The 17,966-nt window shown below is 48.0% G+C and overlaps 1 protein-coding gene and 1 non-coding gene across 9 annotated transcripts in view; both read right to left on the minus strand.

Moving 5' to 3' along the window:
* Positions 1-17,966, minus strand: part of CDK5RAP2 (CDK5 regulatory subunit associated protein 2) — a 166,958-nt gene that overhangs the window by 121,483 nt on the left and 27,509 nt on the right. For 7 of the 8 annotated variants that reach the window (XM_072960013.1, XM_072960018.1, XM_072960016.1 and 4 more), the window contains exons 4-8: positions 17,130-17,240; positions 13,633-13,709; positions 8,067-8,190; positions 5,397-5,551; positions 641-803 (exon numbers count right to left, since the gene is read on the minus strand). In XM_072960013.1, the coding sequence (XP_072816114.1) occupies positions 641-803; positions 5,397-5,551; positions 8,067-8,190; positions 13,633-13,709; positions 17,130-17,240 (630 nt within the window). Of the gene's footprint in view, positions 1-640; positions 804-1,692; positions 1,772-5,396; positions 5,552-8,066; positions 8,191-13,632; positions 13,710-17,129; positions 17,241-17,966 lie in introns of those variants that run through there. The other variant, XM_072960019.1, reaches the window with a different exon arrangement.
* On the minus strand, positions 3,687-3,789 carry LOC116280399 (U6 spliceosomal RNA). Its single transcript, XR_004189788.1, has one exon. It is a non-coding gene; the product is annotated as a U6 spliceosomal RNA (small nuclear RNA).

Raw genomic sequence — 17,966 nt, forward strand, 5'->3', positions numbered from 1 at the left:
ACCCGCACCCCTGGGCCTGCCCACCCTCCTCAAAACAGCCTGCCGTGAAGGCCACCTCGTGTGGGGCTGGGGTCCAGGGAGGCTTTGGGGGCTGGTACTAGCATCCAGCTCCTGAAGCCTAAGAAAATACGACTCCTCTGAGTGCATTTCTATACTCACAAGGGGACCATGACCTCTGCCCCGCAAGGTGGCCAGGATTAACTGAGGAGCACGCTGACCCCCTTCAAGTGCTGCCAGGCCCAATGTAAGTTACTTCCCTTCCCCCCCCCCGCCATCCCCCGACACCCGTCTCTGAAGTTTCAGACCAAAGTTGACCTCAGGCCTGTCTCTAACTACAGAGGCCAGACACGTATGGCCCACAATTTCATCCTAAAAAAAACCCGATGGATGAAAATAAAGTCCCCAGGCAACAACAAATTAACACATGGTAAAACAGAGGCAGGCAGGTGTGGACTATTTTTTTAACCAACTCTATATGAACACAAGGCTGGAAGGAAAAAAGATGCCAGGGCCCCCGACAAAGGAAGTTTCTGATAATTCCTCAGCTGACAGGGAGCTAATATACAGAAAGGCCGTTCCGTTTCCCACAGAGGAGTCTGGTCGCTAATTAAAGTCCCCTCTCCATGTCCCAGCGCCTCACCTCAGCCTCTCTCTCCCCGTCTCCCCTCAGAGCGGCAGAGAGTCCTCGGGGCTCTCCAGATGACACGTTTTCATCAGGAGATGCCATCTGAGATTTCTCCTCTTTAAGGCACTGAATTAAAGCTTCTTTGCTCTTCAAAGACAGCTTCAACTCCTCAATCAGTCTAAAAGAGAACAAAATTTAAATATTAATTCTAAGCTGTTCTCTTAGCTCAGTGGAGCAGGAGGAGGTGGGAAATGGGGCCAGATACCTTCAAAGTAGACGTGTCCAACGACTGAACACAAACAGAATCGCACTTTGCAGGTGGGAGATTAAGGGCCAGAATTCGAGTGACATTACCCATCCCCTCGCCTCCAACCCCGCCCAGGTCAACCCAACCTCTGAGCCACCAGACTGTGGTCTGACTGAGTCACAGCCCTGCTCAAAGACTTTCATCGCCCCCACCACCTACAGCAGAGGATTACTAATTTTTTTTTTCCTGGCCAAGAAATCTTCTCTCCCAAAGAAATCTGGCAGTGAGACCAAACACAACCAATAAAGCAGAACTGTTTCAGTGAGCGCAGAAAAACCCGAGAACACCTCTCTCAGGCCTCTCAGGGCAAGGTCTAAAGCAGACGGATTTTCAAGACAAAGGCCAAACTCCTCGGCAAGGCGTTCCAGGCCCCAGCTTTCAGGGCCTAGCAGATCAGACGCCATGCTGACCAGTTTCATCTCTCACAGGAGACCATCGCCCTCTCTGTCACCACTCAGAGCCTCCCTCCCAGGCCACTCTGGAAGCCCGGCTGTTGTGTGTCTCTGGACCACGCTCACACCCTCTCCCCGAATGGCCCCCCACAGCCCCACTCCCACCACCGCCTGACAGTCACCCATTCATCCTGTCAGGCTTCGTAAGGCGTTACCTCCCTCAAGGAAGCTTGCCCACCCACACCCCAAGAGGCCCCCCACATCTTTCTCCAGTCCACCCAATGACCCCACATCAACTGTTCCTGACCACAGCCAAGTTGCTTAGCCTCTCGAGGCCTGCATATCCTCAGCTGTAAAATGGGGGTTACCTGCTTATGCGGAATGGAGAGAAGTGATTTAAAACCCTGCACAGCTCCAGGCACATGGCAGAACCAGCAAATGACAGTGGCCATAATTACTACTTCTTCTTAACATTCAACAATTAACATTTTGTCAGAGGATTCTAGAACAGTCTTTCCAGCTAAGGCTAGAAAGCTACTCAGTACGGGAGAAAGGGCAAAGGCGAAGGTGAGGAGTGAGCTGAGAGCAGTTAAAGCACCTAGCAATATGCATTTGAATATCTGATTATCTGCGTCCACCCAAAATTCCTATGTTGAAATCCTAAGCCCCAAAGGTGATGGGATTAGGAGGTGGGGCCTGTGGGAGGAAGTAAGGTCCTGGAGGTGGAACTCTCAGGAACGGGAGCAGTGAGGCTCCAGAAAGACCCCTCACCCCTTCCACTATGTGGGGACACAATGGGAAGTCCATGACCTAGAAGGCACTCGCCCTACCGTGTCCGCATCCTCATCTCGGACTTCACGCCTCCAGAACTGTAAGAAATAAGTTTCCATTGTTTGTAAGCTACCCAATCTGTGGTATTTTGTATTATGTTACCCAAACAGAGACAATGGGGTACTCAGCGAACCAAGTAGCACCAGTACAGTGCCCCCCAAAACCTGGAAAGAGGAGCAAGACTGCCCTCTGGGGGTTCAACTCAGAAACCATTACAAACAATTCAAGAGGGATGAAGTCACCCAACTGTACACTTAGCACAATGTGTTGTGTTGTATGTAACTTGCACTTCGATAACACTGATTTGCTGTAGCTCCCTTAGAGCAAGTTCCAGAAAGGGGTGAAACTGAGCAGGGCAGGCCCGTGGGGACAAGCCCGAGCACCGGCCCACCTCGGGGAGAACCTCAACCCCGCCAGGCCAAGGCCCAGTCCGGCCACGCCTTTCAGGTTTCCCAGAGAAGCTGGAAATCGAGACTTTCACATGAAATTAGATTTTTTTTTTGTATTAGCAACAAATTCACACTTTAAAAAGCACCATGCAAGCCAAACAAAACCCATCTGTTGGCCGTCTGGCCCTTCAGGGCTCCTCAGTGCCGGCTGCCTTACAGACGCAGGCTAGCTGTGAGGCCGGGCTGAAGGGAAGCAAGCGGCAGCGAAAGCACGTGCCTTTGCGAAGGGTGGTGAGCGCCCAGGAGGACACGGGCAGAGTCCGCCCCAGCGAGGGCCCTGCCCGGCGACAGCCGGTCCTGGCCCCATCTCACCAGGGCACGTCCAAGCCTGTTCCAATTCTGCGACTCACCTGCTGCCCTCGATTTCGCTTCCTGGGCAAGTCTGCCGTCAGGGAGGGGGCACACTGATCTAGTCCCAGGAGAGCCCGCCAGCACAGGGCCACAGCTGAGCCGGCAGAAACCCAGAGGTGGCATCGGGCTGAGTCTCTGCGAGTGGGGCTGGGGCACCTCTAACCCCGAGAGCCAGCCGCATCTGCGGGACTCACGCATCAGGCTGCTTCGCCCGCCCAGCCGGACCCAGAGGACACCCGACCTGACCACTCACATCCATGGAGACCCACCGACTGGGAAAGCACTCAAAAAGCATTAACCCTTCCCAAAAAGGCTTCCTTCTTCCAAAAGATGAGAAGCCAAGCTTCTTCAGCATGTGCTAACAGGGACAACGATGCCTGTGAAATGTGCCTGGCCCCATGTGGACCTTTGCATGTGTCTCACCCCCACTCCCAGCGCTCTTCTTCTGATAAGCTTTCCCTGCCCCACACCCAAGCACAGCTATCAGTCCCGTGGTCTTGTCACAGCCCAGAACCCTGACCCCAATCACGACTTAAACACCTGTCCCCTCCCCCGCTCCAGGAGCTCCATGGAAGGAAGACAGTGGTCAGCCCTGCCTTCCTGGCACCCAACCCAAGGCTATGCTCAGGAGTTGGCCAACAACAAATCTGCATTTCCTTTTTTTTTTTTTTTCAAAATTACTGTAATTTATTACTGTATCTCTGCCTTCCTAGTATAGCTATAATATTTTAAAAAATATGGAACGTTTCACGAATTTGCGTGTTATCCTTGTGCAGGGGCGATGCTAATCTTCTATCATTCCAATTTTAGCACATGTGCTGCTGGAGCGAGCACTGCATCTCCTTGAATTCTGACCTTACTCCACATGCCCAAGCGTCTCCTGGACTCTCCTCTCAGATGCCAACAATCCTTCAACCCAACACACCCTAACTGAAAGTTCACCTGCCCACCACTGCTACCCGAAAACATCTTTCTTTCTCCCTTTCTCCCACAAACTCAGCAAACTGCCCTACCATCCCACAGATGCTCAAAACCTGGGTCAGGTGGATCTCTGTAGCCTTTTCCCTCGTCCCGAATCCATCAGCCACCAAGCCTCACCCCCAAATCCATCAGCCACCAAGCCCCGCAAGCAGTCATGTCATCTGTGCCTGCCCTTCCCCAGTCCTGGTTCTGTCACCCCAGGCCTCGTCACCACCGCTTCTTGTCTGGACTTCAGCATCAGCCCAAGAACCAATCTTCTCAATCAGCCCCACTGCCGATGCATCCTCCAGGGCAGCCAGGGGGTGTGTCTCTAAATTTAAACCTGAGCCTGTCATCCCCCTACCCCCACCCTCAACTCTTCTCACAAGCCCTGAGGACAACAGCCAACTCCTCAACAAGGCCCACCAGAGCTGCCCAGCTCCTCCTCCCTCCCTTCCAGAGCACAACGCTGCATTTCTTTCAGTCCCTGACCATGTTTTAGGACGACTTCTGTCCAAACAAGCCCGGCTCATCAATGGATAGGTCAGAGGTTAACCAGAAGTTTCACTTGTATTTAGTTAACTCACCCCTCCACTTAGCAACCACCAAAGCAAGGCGAGAGCATGAAAACGTAAGATTTGGGGGGGTTGCGGGGGTGTATCACGCAGTGGCAGAGCACATGCTAATAAGCATGCACGGAATACTGGGCTCAATCCTCAGTGCCTCCACTTGAAAAAAAAAAGTTAAAAAAAATTTAAAACTTTTTTTAAAATGTAAGATTTGTGGTAAAGAATAAAATCCTCAACTCTCTCCTAACCAGTTTTGATCAAAAGTTTGGTTGCAAGACATCATGGGCATTAAAGATTGCCTAGAAACCAAACGGTCCAGCCATTTCTCTGGACCAATGGCACACACTTTACGTCTGGACCATTGAAGAGCTCTGTACTTGGTCTACATCATTTTGGCCCATTGCACTGTACTAATCTGGGCCCTCAGCCTGCCTTAAAAGATATGATGGGAAATCGGTCACAGAAAATTCACTAGTGTTTTATTGTGGGAATGTAGTCACTTACTATTTCCTTTGGGAAAATCTATTGGAAAAATTTCTGACAGTGTCAAGTAAAACCAGGCTTCTCCTGAGCTACTAGCTTGTGCTGTCTTGTGAGCAATGTGACTCTTTTGTCGACCAAGGTTGTTTTTCCCTTTTTCCTTTGGCTGCCAGGAAGCATGTGGGCAAGACTGAATGCTAAACTTAGTATCTGAGTAGAACTTTTCAGCATGAATTTCTGTCTACTAATTCTACCTCTGCCCTCATATCACTATCCGATTCCTTCTCCTTTCACCCTGATTTTTATCCCTAGTTTCTCACTGTGGGGAGTAAGCAGGGAAAAGGGGGAGAAGAGTAGGAAGGGGACAAGTCTTTCCCCTTTTCTGAATCATGCTGCTAGGTACACGAATGTCAGAGCATCACAGAGCCAGACCTGTCTTTCTCTTCCAGGACCAGAGCCATCTCCAGGTCCCCCTCGTGCACCTTCTTCATCTCTGCAAGCTTGTTTTCCAAGCTCAGCCGAAGCGTCTTCTCCGTTTCTGTCCCAGCAAAGGCCTTTTCCAGTTCTGCTTGGGCGGCTCTCACATCCTAGAGTTAAATTAAATGCAATTTGATGCAATTTTTCAACACAATTGGGAACATTTTGAAAGGAAATTGGATTAAAATATAAATATTTATGACTTTTTCTCCGGCACGTTTCCCCTCCCTGAATTGTACTCTACATGGAGAGAATCAGTAATAAATACATTCACAGGCCTCTTTTCCCTCTTGTATCCCGAAGGGTAATAGGCATTTCCGATGGAAAAGACTCAACTCTACAAGAACTGTATTTTCAGTTTTGAAAAATCCGATCAATATTTACAGCTTCCACGACAAGGAGGAATGTGCCTCTCTGTCACTAAACAGACATGAAGCCCTGAGCATCACTATAATCTCCACACAAATTCATCTCACACTCCACCGCCCCTCACTTTTTTTTTTTAAAGATAATGACCATACAATTCTACCATGCATTTCCTATATCTCCAGGGTGATTTAAATGGTGAAAAACTCTATGTTCTTCATGAGGGGGTGGAGAAGCCCACAAGGAAAGTCTCTAAATCATGCAGGGGGCGTCCGTGTCAGGAAAAAGGCCCTGGTGCTCAGGACAGTGACCTGATAGCAGATTCAGTTCTCCAAGCCCTCATCCCAACTGCCTCTGATCACATCACAAAGATGAAAGTCAAATCAAACTGGGTTCAAAACCCAGCTCCCCACTGACTTGCTGGGTGACCTTGGGGAGTCACTTAACCTCTCTGATCCCCAGTTTCACAACCTATAGAACAGGGATAACCACCGTCTCATCAAAGAGTTGCCGTGAGACTCCGCCAAAAGCCTGCTGCATCACAGGAGGCTCCAAAAACACTGGTTCCTCCTCCTCCCTGCCCTCTCCCTCCACAGTGCCGCCCCCACCACTGTCTCCCCAAGAGGGCTGGACAGCCTGTCAATCCCAGTGACAGCTAGGAAAACCATTTCTCAATATTCTGAGACAGAAAACAAAATCTATTATTTACTGAGTGCCTACTAATGCCAGGCTTTGAGCAAAGAGCTTTATTTATAAGTTCTTTGATCCTCACCCAACCCTAAAAAGTTCCCTACTGAGAGACAGGGTTCAGAATGCGGGCTCTGCGGCCTGACCACCTGGCATTTACCGCCTGGCTGACCTCGGGCGAGTGACTAGGCCACTCTGTCCCTGTGTCAGCTTGTTTTTGTTTTTGTTTTTGTTTTTAAAAGGGGGATGACAAAAGTCTTTACCTTGAAAGTTTACTGAAGGGATTAACTAAATCAACGTATGGGAAGGCTAGGAAAGAAGGGTGCCTCACAGACGGTAAGTAAGCCCTCCATGAGTCGTGAGCTCACTGTCCTTATCACAGCCACTACCGCAGGGCAGGCATCACTGGCTGCATTTTGCAGGTGCAGCCGCACAGGCGCGGGGAAGGCAAAGGTCTTACCCAAGGTGACAGAGCTAGTAAGTGACAGGGCAGGGACTCAGCCCAGTACTGTCAGTCAGGCCGCAACCCTAAACCACTGGGAAGCACCTACTGGTGAAAATAAAACGGCTGAACCAATAGAGTAAGTCTCTGAAAAGTCTCAGGGTTACATGTTAACGGAAGTTCAGAATCTGGGCTCCGAAGACTCTCCTTTTGGTTTCAGCGCTACTACCCAGGACCAAGACTAAGTTTCTCGCTCTCTCCGAGTCTGTTTCCTTGTCTGTATTCTGGACCTAAAATCTATACACCCTCATGGGGGTGATGTGAACGTGATGAATGGAAAAGACCATGACAAGCTGCAAAAGACAATACAAACGTATCTGCTGGTCTGTTTGTGGTGTCATCTCTCCTGTTACCTGCTAAGGAGAATCAGGGTTTCCGGAAGAGGAAGTGACATCAAACAACTTCAAAGATCAAGAATTAAGGAACTAGTATTACTTAACACTAGCTTAATATAGAGGGAAACTTTTTAACATCTAAGGAGATAAAATTTTTTGGCCAAGAAACATCCTGACTCCCACCACAGTCACAGGAGGCACCTGACTGAGAGTCAGGAGGAGGAGGAAAGGTACTCAGCGAACACGGGTGGGATGGAGGCGTGGAGGGATGGAGGCTGGGCTCTGGGGACAGTGGCCTGCAAACTAGGGAATCTGGTTCCAGGCTGAGCTATGTTAGGTGGGTCGCTTCCCCTCTCTGGGCCTTCGTTTCCTCTTCTGTAAAATAAAGAGAATAAACTAGACGAGAAGGCTGGTGCTGGAGCAACAACACAGGCTGTCAAATCAGCAGTCGTGTTTGAATCCAGGATTAAACTTGCCCTGGTTAGTATTTCTCTCTGTACCTCCGTGTCCTCACCTAGAGGATGGAGACAATAAAGGGTAGGGTGCAGGGTGTAAGGGTATAAATCCCATATGTGAAGTGCCTAGAACGGGGCTGGGGCCCAAGAGACACCCAATAAGAGTGGCTCTTGTTTCTGCTGAAACCCTGACAGTTTATGAAAAAAGGAACAAAGTTCTGCCCACTCTGTTATGAACCCACTGCAAGGAGCACATTCTCCTCCGGGCTTCCAGACTTGCCTCTTCTAAAAGGAGTATTCTTTTGGTTAGGAGCTCTTCAACCTGCTGCACCTTCTTCTGAGCATCCTTCTTCACCCGCTGAATTTCAGAGCCGCCCCCTTCAGCCAGGCTCTCAACTGCTTTGCTGCAAAAAGAGGCAAAGGTGTAAGACGCACAAGAGGGACAGTCATATAGTGACTCCAGTCACCCCGAAGAGATGAAAAATATTTGCTGGTTGCTTCTCCCACTGGCCTGGGCTGAGCTGCTTTTCTTTTTAAAATTAGTATTTGTAATTCAAAAGCACAGATCATTCAATATACAAACGTATCACACCAACCGTGCAGTACACCTTAAACTTACACAATGTTATACGCCAACTGCATCTCAATTAAAACACGTATGTATGTTTTATATATATTACATATATATATACAGACACAGTGTGCATACTATGCAGTGATTTCCTTACGGTCAGCTCCAAGAAAAGGAATTACTAAGTTAAAAGATAAGCACGCTTTAAGACATTTGACAGCTATTGCCAAATGCCCCACCGACAAACTTCTGGTAAAGTACACCTTCACCAGTGGTAGGAAAGGCGGACAGCGGGTCTGACAGATCAGTGTGCAAAGGAGCAGTGTGCAACTCAGATAAACCTGACGGAAGGGAGGGTACACAGCATCTGCCGCTGGAGGGGAAGCATCTCAAACCCAGCGGTGACCGAGGGCAGGGCGTCTAACATAAAAGGCGGAGCTCTCAGCACAGGGCATCATGGAGTGTTCTTGCCGCCTGGCAAGCAGAGGTGGAGCTGGCACACCAAAATCAGACACAGGACCACAGCCACTGATGCCTTTCATTTTGGTTTTTGAAAAAGAAAAATAACGTCGGATATGAATCTGTGAGACACAGACTCAGAGCAGTTCTCATCAGATTTCTGAAACGACTGTGGGTTTCCAGGAGGCAGAATAATAAAGGAAATGGCTCCACCTAAAGCTAGTTTTTCAGAAAAACTGCAAAAGAATAAATCTATTCACCACCGGCCTCCCATGCCCTACTTTAAGGGTCTGTAACATTTTTCCAACCGAGAGCCACGTGATCAGACACTCACACGTACAGGCCATGTGAATTTTTGACTGAGAACAATGGAAAGTCAAGAGGGCCATACTTGCTGTCCAAGTCTCAAACATGAGTCGCCTGCAAATAAAGATGTCATTCATATCTTGTTTCCTCTCATGGGTAAGCCTTCAGAATGCCCCAGTGTCATGATATCATTTTAATGGAATTTGATGGGAACAAGGGGCTCTGAGGCTGGACACCTCTGCTTCCGAATTCTGACTCTATTATGTTCTCAGTGTGACTCCGGGTAAATTACCTCTCACACCTGAGTTTCCTCACGTGAAAAATGAGATGATTACCTCTTAGGAGGAATGCTCTAGCACACGTGGTGACCGGAGCACAGCACCCTTCCTCTCCGATCTGAGTGCTGCCTGTTGGGCCCGAGGCCACCACAGTGCTGGCCCCCTGCTGAGATACTGTGACAGGCCTCATTCCACTCCTCTGCTGGCGTCTGAGCTGAGAACAGATCATCTCTGGCCAGAACTAAGACCACCGCTGCCACCTCCTGATTAATGCTGTGAAGTGTCCTCGGCGCCCCCTCCCTGGGCTCATGTCTTGATCAGTGCTGTCTGGAATTCACAGTGACTCACATCATTGCCCTCACTTCTCGAGAGGCATTACACATGGCTGGAAGATTTCTGTACTAGCAGCTTCCCCCTCTGAGCCTTGGGTGCAGGATTTTTCCTGTCCCAAATTTCCACTGACTGCCACGAATGTTCCAGCCTTGGACTCTATAGGGACTCCTCTAGAAAACGACCCACTCTATTACCCCCTCCCCCCCCGCACCCCTCCCTCCCCTGGCCCAGTGAGTGCAATACACCATCCCCTCCTCTCAGCCCAGATCAACCCTTTGGGTTTCACAGTCAGACTCATACATGCGGTCAAGAGGCTGACTACAATTTTTAACAAGTACTGACTGGTATTATTCAGTTTGGTTGCGTTTTAGTTATACCAATAAAATATATTCCCAATAATAAATGTTCCAACTTTTCATTTATCATCTTTGTATTTTAGTTACTGGAGCAATAAAATTTACACTCGGCAGTGCAGTGCAGTTCTCCCCTACTAATGGCATTATTATTTTTGTTTGTGTTTTAAAGCCACAGAGATAAAATTTACTCCCGACAATATGTCTGCTTTTGTGTTTAATGTCCCCTTATTGTAACCGATACATAGAACAATGGCAAGCCAGCAGGCATGTATGTTTACGCCACAGCGAGGCAGTGAGTCCCGACCAGACAGGTCCCAGCTCTGTGACCAACCTAGGCAAGTCCTCCCACTCCTCTGAGCCTCAGTCTTCTCTTCACTCAAATGGGGATACTGGCCGCCTCAAACAGTGATGGTAAAATCAAACGTGATAAAGGATGTCAAGTACCAGGCACAGGGTTTGGGGCAAAGTGGGATTTCAATGTTAGTTTCTGCCTTCTACCCTTTCCTGCTTTATAGAATCCAGGGCAAGAGATGAGAAAGACAGCAAGACTTTAGGAGAGGAGAGGTTGAGAGAAACTGGTCTAACCCAGCTTTCCACCCAATACAGGAAAGAACTTTCCATAAACACCAGCCTCGCTACCTTTTGTAACCATCAACATTTCCTCTCGACCTTTTCCATTCTAATTATAGCTCTTTAGGAAAAGCAGGGGCTTTTCCTGTAACAGCTCCCGTATCTCTTTTCCATCAACAAGTATGTGCCACACACAGACTGCCAGGTGCTGGGCAGTTCGGGGTAAAGAAAGGCAGCTTTAGCAGGTGTGTGTAGACACGGCACACATCCCACGGCAGGGATGAGAAGCCAAGACTCAGAGGCCAAAGACCCACCTATCAGCAGGGCCAAGCCAGAGCCCCTTCCCTTTCCACTGGTCCCATGACATACAGTCATGTCGGGGAAATGACGATCACACACAGGAAAATAAAGAATATGAAATCTAGTGCTGGACCAGCGGTCAGGGGCTTGAGTTCTAATCCCAGCTCTGAGCTTTCTAAGCGGTTTTAGTCATGGTCCTTCCCTTCTCCAGGCCTCAACTCCCCCCTCCCTATAACATTAGGTTTTCTTCGAGAGTTGCCCAGCTCCCAGGGTAATGATGGAATGTAAATGGATGTGACAGCGTCTATGCTACACACACGGGACTGTCGTCATACACCAGAGAAGTCTCTGAAGAGGTCGAGACGGGAGCTTCGGGCAGCCACGGGATGCAGCCTTTACGGAGGGAAGGCAACAGGAAAGGCACCTGGACCAGGAGGGGACCGGAAGCTGAAGAGACCTGCCGGAGCAAAGCCAGAACCGCAGGAGCGGAACATTTTTAGTCTTTGTGAACCACATGGGAGAAAGTGGGGCAGTGCAGTCACTGCAAATAGCCTCAAACAGAACCCCTCGCCAGGAGGCATCCTTGACCCTGCCTTTCCCACCCAGAACTGAGCCCTGCAGATCTGCTTCCTAAATTTAACTTTCCATCCCCCCAGGCATCTCATCCCAAATCTCTCATCCAAACTTCTAGACCAGCCTCCTAACCCTGCCTCCACCCATGCTCCCTCTACAGAACATCTCCCACTCAGCATCCACGGTGACCTTTGGAAAAACAAAGCCCTGTTTGTGTCAGTTGCTTAAAACCCATGACTACTTTCCATCTGTTCTCAGGATCAAGACCAGAATCTCCGGAGTGGCCTCCAGACCCTACAAGACAAGACCAAGCCCCCTACACTTGTACTTCCTCAGACCTACATGGTCCCTTCTCTTTCGACACTTCTTCTCCACCTTTCACCTGGTTACGTCCTACTTACCCCTCTGATCTCGTCCCAAATACCACCTTCCCAGCTGTGTATCTACATTTACACGTCTATTCCAGCTGCTACAAAATCTCAAAGCTTCCTTTATTTTTCTCAGAGCTCTTTTCCCAATTTGTATTTATATATGTATTATTCCAAGTATTTGCTCCCCATACCCCTTCCAGGATGTAAGCCCCGCGCATCTGTTTGAATCAGACAGTACTCCCAGGAACCTGGTCCAGGGCCGCACACAGCAACTGCTTGATATAAATTCATAAAACTGCTGAATAAATTTATAGAGCTGGTCAGACCAAAAAGAGCCTTGAACACTGACCTCTAGGCTTGGTAACACAGATCTGACCTCCTGCCCAGAGAATGATGTGCTTCCAAACAAGAGCAACCAATGAAAACAAAAACATGTCACTCTAGTTCATTCATTCATTCATTCATTCATTCACTCAGAAAATATCCTGTGTGCAAGGTCAGCATAACTCAAAGAAGCCTGGGCCAGGGAACCCCTAGACTACTCAGAGCCAACGCAGTCCGTTCCGGCTGCTGGCAGGGTGACAACTGGGAATCATATGGCCTGGCCCAGAGCAGTGCAGCTGCACCCTGGGACAAAGATGCCATGCTCCTGGCCTGCGGTCCCCGGCAGGGACCCTGCTCCCACGACAGATAGAGCATCTTCACGTGCGCTGCAGCCGATCCTCGGTGGGTCAGCTCTGGGAAGTCTGACTCCTCTCTCACCAAGTGAAACTCAGCACACTTTGGTGCTCCCAGCATGCCCACAAATGTCCTCTGTCACTGCACCTCGGTTACACTCCACGTGCGGCGTGCTGTAAGGCTCACCCACCTCTGATGAGCTCCAAGTAAAGGGCTGTCTCTTCTCAAATCCTCGGCACGGGGCACGTTTACGTAAGCAACATTTATGAATGAATGAATGTATGACCAGCTGACTCACAGGCTGTATTCTCTGAATGGTGCTTGTTGTTCAGTAAGTATTTAAATTAATTAACTGACTGATGAAATAAAATAAGAGTTTTCAAATGTTTGAAAGCAGGAGAACCCCTCTTTTAAACAAAAGACTACAAGGGACCTTAGTACATAAGGCAGATACAAAAACGAGTCGCTCTGGTGGAAGCCGCCCCCTCTGCCCACCTGGCCTCACCCACCGCAGGGGTCCTGAGGACCCCGAGGCCCCTAGACCTTCTACAGTGATGCAAATGAATGAGCTGCTGATGTAATTAACAACATGGATGGGTCTTGCAGACACATCACTGCGGAAAGAGGCCAGACACAAAAGCGTTCGTGCCCAGCGTACAACTCCATTTCTATAAAGTTCAAAAAGAGGCAGAACTAAGCAGTACAGACACCAGTGGTCAACACAGTGGTTATCTTTGTGGGAAAGGGTAAGTTCTGGGGGCACAAAGGAAACATCTGGGGGGCTAGTGATGCTCTGGTTTCTGATGTGGATGAGGGCCCCACAAGTGTATTCACTTTGTGAAAATTCATCCCGCTGTACACTTACTGTCGGTTCATTTTTCCGTAAGTATGTTACATGTTTAAAGTTTGCTGAATAATTAAATACAGATGAAAACCTCCCTGAGGTCCTCAGTGCTCAGCCCGAGAAGTGGCTTAGGAACACAAGATTCTCTTTTACCGCCGCACCCAGCCTGCACCGTCGGAGCCCTGAGCCCAGGATGCAGGTACTCACGAGGCTTTGATGAGCAGCTGCTCTCTCTCCTGGAGCTCCCGCTTCAGACTCTCCACTTCCACCTTGAGCTCGATGTTCTTCCAGACAAGATTAGGAAAGAAAAGAAATGGTGTCAAACACAGGAGCTCCAAAGGCCAGCAGTGGGGAACCCGCTTTCGGCGTGGACTGGCAGCATGATACTTTAAACAGGCAGATGTTAGACTCAGACCCTCACTGGCCTCGGGGCACCGGGAGAAGGGAATCATTAAACACTGGTGGTCTCAAAAGAAAGCCTTGGATTTCTCAAGGCTTGGAACAATTATGTAAATTTTCCAAGCTTCTAACAGCCAGAGCATTCAAACATTGAGGCATAAATGTCATACAAGTGAGGCTGATTTAAAAATTGTTTGCCCTCCGCCAAGCAAATTTACAGGCAATTCTGCAGTTTGCTTTTACCATTCCAAGGCAATTACTTCTGGTTGTTTACAATCATGCATGTGGTGGCTGGAGAACTGGAAACGTGTTATAGCTTCAAAAAAAAAAAATAAAATGTCGGGAGGCAGCATCACTGCCTGACTCATTTCACTATGAGACTTCAGGGTCCTCCCCTACCACAGAGCCACAACCACCCAGGGCCAGCTGTCTACAAGGGACACCACAGTGTTGCCCAACCCGCTGCCTCTTAATTGACTGGAACAAAAGGAGTCACACAAGGCCTTGGGCTTATCACACACATGAGAATCCAAAGACAGAATTTTTGGCAAACGGATCAGAACATGAGGCAGTGGGGCAGCGACGGTTCACAAACCAGTCCACAAACATATCCCAGATGGAACACTGGGTGAATTCATGCAGTCAAGACAGGGGTCTGAGTGCAGGGTTTGCAGAGGACTGATGTCAATACAAGACTTCTCTGAAACCTTGCTCCTGTTTTATTTTAAAAATTTTGCCTACTTTACATTCTACTCCATAATACATGTGTAGTATTTTAAATAAAAATAACACTGGCAGTAAAATTTCCAATCTCAGAGGCCAGGCCTTCCTCCTTTCGGCCCAGCAACCCTGTGGGGAAGAGCATCTCGACTGAGAAGTCAGTTAGAATGGAAAGGTCATAGGCTTGGGACCAGAAGGACCTGGATTCAAATTCTGCCTCCTCTGTTTACCAGGAGGAAACCGTGGTGAGTCAGTGGAGGCTCACTGACTCATTCCTTCACTTCACAGACCCGGCCCGATCCCTGTAACAGGCCAAGCACGGGCCGAGCACGGGGGCCACTGTGGTGTAAACAAGCCGGACGCGGGCCCTGCCTTCGAGCTCACATTGAATACAAGAGCAGAAGTGCGAGCCTGTAACTGTCCTTAGAGGCACCAGCCCAGGAGGTGAGAAAGCACCGTTTCTCCTTTCAGATCCCTCAAGTGTCACATGGAAAACAGGAAGCCCACCTGACGTGGCAGATCTGAGGACTGAACGAACTAACAAACGAGAAGAGGTCAGGAGACAGGGCTCAGAACGTGTTAGCTTCTTCACCGTCAAACAAGAGGAACTAAAGAAGTTATCTCTGCAGCAGAAATCTTTCCAGAAGAAATTGATCTTCACCTTCAGAGGGAGGATTGCTTTCCCAGCTCTCCGAAAGGCAGAGAGCTTCTATGTAAGAGCTGATACCATATGATCTAAGTGTTCTGCTTTCTGCTGAACCAGCTGCCCCCCCCACCGCCTAGCAAATTTAAGACTGCATAGCTAGTGCGTCCACCAGATGATAGTTTGCAAGCCCAATACTTCAAGTCATAAATTTATGTACATGGTGACCATAATTTCCAAACCCAAAAAATCAAGACACCTTATAAGTATAAAATGGAATATCATTATAAAAAAGAATGAAGAGGCTCTTAAATCACTACTAAGGAAAGATACCCAAGATATGGTGAAGGAAAAATGCCAGGTATGGAACAGAACATGCTCACATTTATGTACAAAGGGAGTTTATACACATAAACATTCACACGCAAGCTTGTATACACATAAAACATGTAAGGAATTAATAATGTTGGTTAGATCTAAGGGGCTAGGAGACACGAGTGGAAGAAAGTCTTTTCAATGTCTATCTTTCAGGCTTTCTGATTCTGAATCATGTACACCTGTCTGAAAACTTAAAATTTAAATAAAAGAGCAGTTAGATCAAGTCATCTAACCAAACAATGGAAAAGAAGAGCTGAAAGAGTGTAGGACAATGAGGTGGGCAGACTTGGGTTCAAAATCCACCTCCCAGAGCAGCGATATGACACCGAGCAAGTTATTGATCTTCCCTGAGCTTCAGTTTCCTCTCCTGCAAGATGAGGATCGTCTGCACTGTCCAGGACTGTCTTGAGAATTAAAATAAGATGATGAATGTACACACGGCCAGGCCAGTGGTGACCCAGAGTAGACAATTAACATGTTTTGATTTCCTATCACCCATATCAGTTCTGAGATACATGCAAATCACAGTCACACATAAAATGTTCTAGGCTACTGATTTTTCCGTAAAATTTCTATTGCATCGCCACTTCCTTACAGCAAAGAGGAGAGCCTCACTGTCTCTCCACCCCCGCAACGAAAACAATTGTGCCCTGAGGGACAAGGGAGCTTTTGGATTCTTGAAAAAGCTCAGAAGCACAGTACAATCCCTCTTCAAGAAAAGGCCGCTTAAGTCCGTCCACTGAAACTCAAGGAGAGTTCTTTTTCCGCCTTCAAGTTTCCACTGGTGCAAACTTCAGAAGAGAAAACAAATGGAATAATTCCCAAGCCAAGGGCTAATCTACTGGAGAAAGCCAAGAAATGGGCCCTGAAATAATGTTTGTACTTGTGTCTTTTTATGAAAGCCAACTGCTCTGCTCAGCTTTCAGAACCAAGGTTTGTTCTCAGGCAGAGACCTCCAGGTCAAGACTTCAGATGGGAACGGCCTTTCTTCCTGACAGTTATAAGCAAGCACACAAGGAAAACAGAAGAGAAAACCAGACAACTCTAACCGCGCCGCCAACAGAAGCCTCGCTAAGACAACGGTAACTGCCAAGCACTGACTGTGCGCTGAGGCTTTGCATCTGTCGACTCATTCTAATCCTCACAAATAAGCCCTAGACAGAGGGGTTATCACCCAACTCTGGAAGCCAGCCCGGGGAGCCGAAGTGACCTGCCTGCAGTTACCCAGGTTAGCTGCTAACAACAGGATGCAATTCCAAAGACATTCCACCATTTCACTGTCTTTGTCTAAATTATAAATAATGAGAAAAAGGCAACTGAGACATGACAAATCAGAAGTCTGATTTTAAGAAAAGAGAAGGACTCTCTTAAAATTAATCTTGTATCGCTTTGCTTACTACTAAGGTCATTCTGTTATCTGTCTGCTCCCCATAATCAATTCAGATGAAATGAAAGCAGCTCCATCTATTCATGCCAACTCTGCGAACAAATACTCATCAAACTTCTGCTCAGAATGACTATGAGAAAAGACACCAGGGACGGCAGTGAGAAGTGGGACACTCACAGTTTTGTAGACGTGTTCGGTGGGGCCGTCAAGTTCCTGTTGCATCCTTTCCTCCAGGAAATAGATGCGGAGCTTTAGGTTAAAGTTTTCTTTCTTCAGTTCAGTGATTTGCTAGAAAATAAGCACAGATGGGTTATCAAAAGTAAGGTCTGAGGGCCAACATCTGCATTAATCCCCATAGCTTCTGGGCTACAAATGGAGTCAGGGCTTACCTTTGCTCCAACTGCACCAACCCAGAATTAAGTGGTTCCCACCAGCTACACTAAGGACAATCTGAGCACTGGGATGAATAATGACTGAGTGGAGAAAGAATTCATGACTCCACACTGATAGTAAATAAGTAAAGAAAGAAAGGAAAGGGAAGGAAGAGGGGAAGCTCTCCTTTACGAAAGAAGTCCAGTTAATAAATGTAGCAGAACAACAGGAAGAGAAAATCACCGTTATGCAACTGGTCTAGTAATAACTGAGTCAGGCAGGAATCAGCAACACTAAAAGCATTTGGTCAAAGAGCACTGGGGAACACAGTATTCCCATTGTCTCAAGGTATCACCGCACAGATGGTTTATCACTTACAAAAGGAAAAGGTATCTTCACAATTCAGAAACCTAGAAGACACCACCTTAATCAAGAGGATATGTTTACTATCACCGCTGGCGGAACAAACCGACATCTTATGCGTCCTGCACTAAATCACGGAAAGTAAGCAATTTCATTAAAAATGTTAAAATGCCTACAACTTCTGACCTGCATCTGCTAAAGAGTCGTCAATCAGACAAATCCAAATCGAAGGACATGAGACAAAACAACAGGCCTGGACTCTTCAAAAATCTCAGGGAC

The sequence above is a fragment of the Vicugna pacos genome, chromosome 4 (genome assembly GCF_048564905.1).
Source record: "Vicugna pacos chromosome 4, VicPac4, whole genome shotgun sequence".
NCBI lineage: Eukaryota > Metazoa > Chordata > Mammalia > Artiodactyla > Camelidae > Vicugna > Vicugna pacos.